Consider the following 1,992-nt stretch of genomic DNA (forward strand, 5'->3'; position numbering starts at 1 on the left):
TTTTGAAGGAGTATGGTGGATTGGGATACTTAACCTATAGATTCATGCTAATAAGGCCAAGATTGCCTCTCAGTTTGGTAAGCTTGTTTCTTTGGAGCATCCTTGGACTCTTATGATAAAATAGCTGGCCAGGTCCTTTCAGGTGGAAATGAAGTCTTGTGTGATTTTCGAACATAAACAGCAAACCCTTTTTTCTTCAAGATGTGATTTCATTGAGTAGGGCCTAGGGTAGCCCCGAGGTGCCTCAATAAACAGGTTAAGGTACTCTCAAATAACCACCTCTCTTCTGAATATTAGACCTGGTGCTTGGCTCACGATAAAGATGACCAAAAAAGCCCAATCGCTAAAAATGGTCCACAGCTTGGGCGGACAACAGAGTGTAAAAGTGTGTACAAAAGGTGTGTACGTGTGGCCTTCCTTTAGGCATTAGGGTTTCCACAACAATTCTCCTGGTGATCATTTTCTCTGCATTGACGGGAGGTGCAGCCATGGTAAGTCTCTCTCTCTCCCCCTCATAACCCTAACCCTAATTGCTGCGATACTTAATCCTAAGCGAGGCGTAACTCAAACCCTAACTGCTCTTGAACCTAGCTTGAACTTTAGCTCCATTTCGATCTCTCTAACTGGTCTGTGGCAACCCTTTCTCTTTTGACTTGCAGCCGAAGCAGATCAGCGAGATCAAGGATTTTCTGCTGACGGCCCGCCGAAAGGATGCGCGTTCCATCAAGATCAAACGCAGCAAGGATGTTGTGAAGTTCAAGGTCCGCTGCAAGAAGTACCTTTACACTCTCTGCGTGTTCGATTCCGAGAAAGCCGACAAACTCAAGCTATCTCTGCCCCCAGGTCCGTCCTTTTATCTGCCGTATTCACATGGTTTTCTCAGTAGGGTTAATAAGGCCCCTCCACCATGTCTCGGGAATGCTGGATCACATGATTATGGTGTAGGCCGATTGCGGCTCATGATGCCTCTCTGCCTAGTGTTTCAGTTCTATTGTCTGCAGCTCAAAAGCTCTGCAGACCAGCAAGAGCTGCCCCTGGCAGGAATGGAAGTCACACCCATTAGCTGAAACCCGTTGTTTAGCCCCTTGGGTAGTTCTTGTCTGTTGTTAGGTTCACAAGGTGCCTATATTCACCTTGAATTTAAGGCCATGTACAGATGCATGCTTCTTAAGTTCCCTTGTTGCACACATTTTCTTATATCCCTTGTTGCAGATGAAAATATGATACTTATTACTAATTATAATGTCGAATATTCACAGTATCATGCACTGTCACTTGTACTATTATTGTTTGAGATTATAATCATTCACAGGTTAGATCATAAAGGCAAGTTTTTTTTCTGATGTATTAATTGACTGTGTATGGTTCTTATAACTTGCAGAGTTATAGGATTTTGGAGCTTTGATTTCTTTAATGACTAACTTAGCTCGTGTTTGTGTTGTTTTCACAGGTTTGAGTGTGCAAGACGTATAGTAAACCCCACTAACTCCTTGTAGGCTGAGCTCTTTTGAAGTTTTGGCGGCAGTTAAGAGTTGCCTTTTGCAGCTCTCGCAAACAGCCTTTTTTGATATTTCAGCTCTTGCAAACAGCTTGTGTTATTTTCTATCCCTATTGTTGTGGGGATGGAAACATGTTTTGTAAAGCTGCTGGAGGGCTGTGAGAGAGTTGTAATTCTGAAATTGGGGATTTTGGTAATGATCTAGATTTTTCACGTGTGTGTTTACAGTAGCTACGTGTGTGTTTACAGTAGCTACGTGTGGAGAGTGATTGGCTAAGTGTGGAGAGTGATTTGCTTACCTTAGCTGCTATTGAGAATTATCAAAGCTCATGCATGCATATGCAAACTTTTTTGGCTTTACCTTTTGATTCCCTCCTTTCTTCGTGGGCGATTATAATCAATCCATTCGTCTATCTACACTTGAGTGTTCTATAGTTGGTGAAAGGATCATTGAATCTTTGTTGGGGCCTGATAGAGTTGCATCAAGCCACGGC

General features: G+C 42.9%; 1 protein-coding gene across 1 annotated transcript; it reads left to right on the forward strand.

Moving 5' to 3' along the window:
- The first annotated feature begins 358 nt into the window (after window positions 1-358).
- LOC147614658 (large ribosomal subunit protein eL38z/eL38y-like) lies at window positions 359-1,712 on the forward strand. The gene is made up of 3 exons (XM_086779927.1): window positions 359-491; window positions 660-843; window positions 1,451-1,712. The coding sequence occupies exons 1-3, from the start codon at window positions 489-491 to the stop codon at window positions 1,471-1,473; spliced, it is 210 nt and encodes a 69-aa protein (XP_086636053.1). The 5' UTR covers window positions 359-488; the 3' UTR covers window positions 1,474-1,712.
- Window positions 1,713-1,992: the final 280 nt, after the last annotated feature.

The sequence above is a fragment of the Cibotium barometz genome, chromosome 41, assembly GCF_041138505.1.
Source record: "Cibotium barometz isolate CiBa-2024 chromosome 41, ASM4113850v1, whole genome shotgun sequence".
In the NCBI taxonomy this organism is placed as follows: Eukaryota; Viridiplantae; Streptophyta; class Polypodiopsida; order Cyatheales; family Cibotiaceae; genus Cibotium; species Cibotium barometz.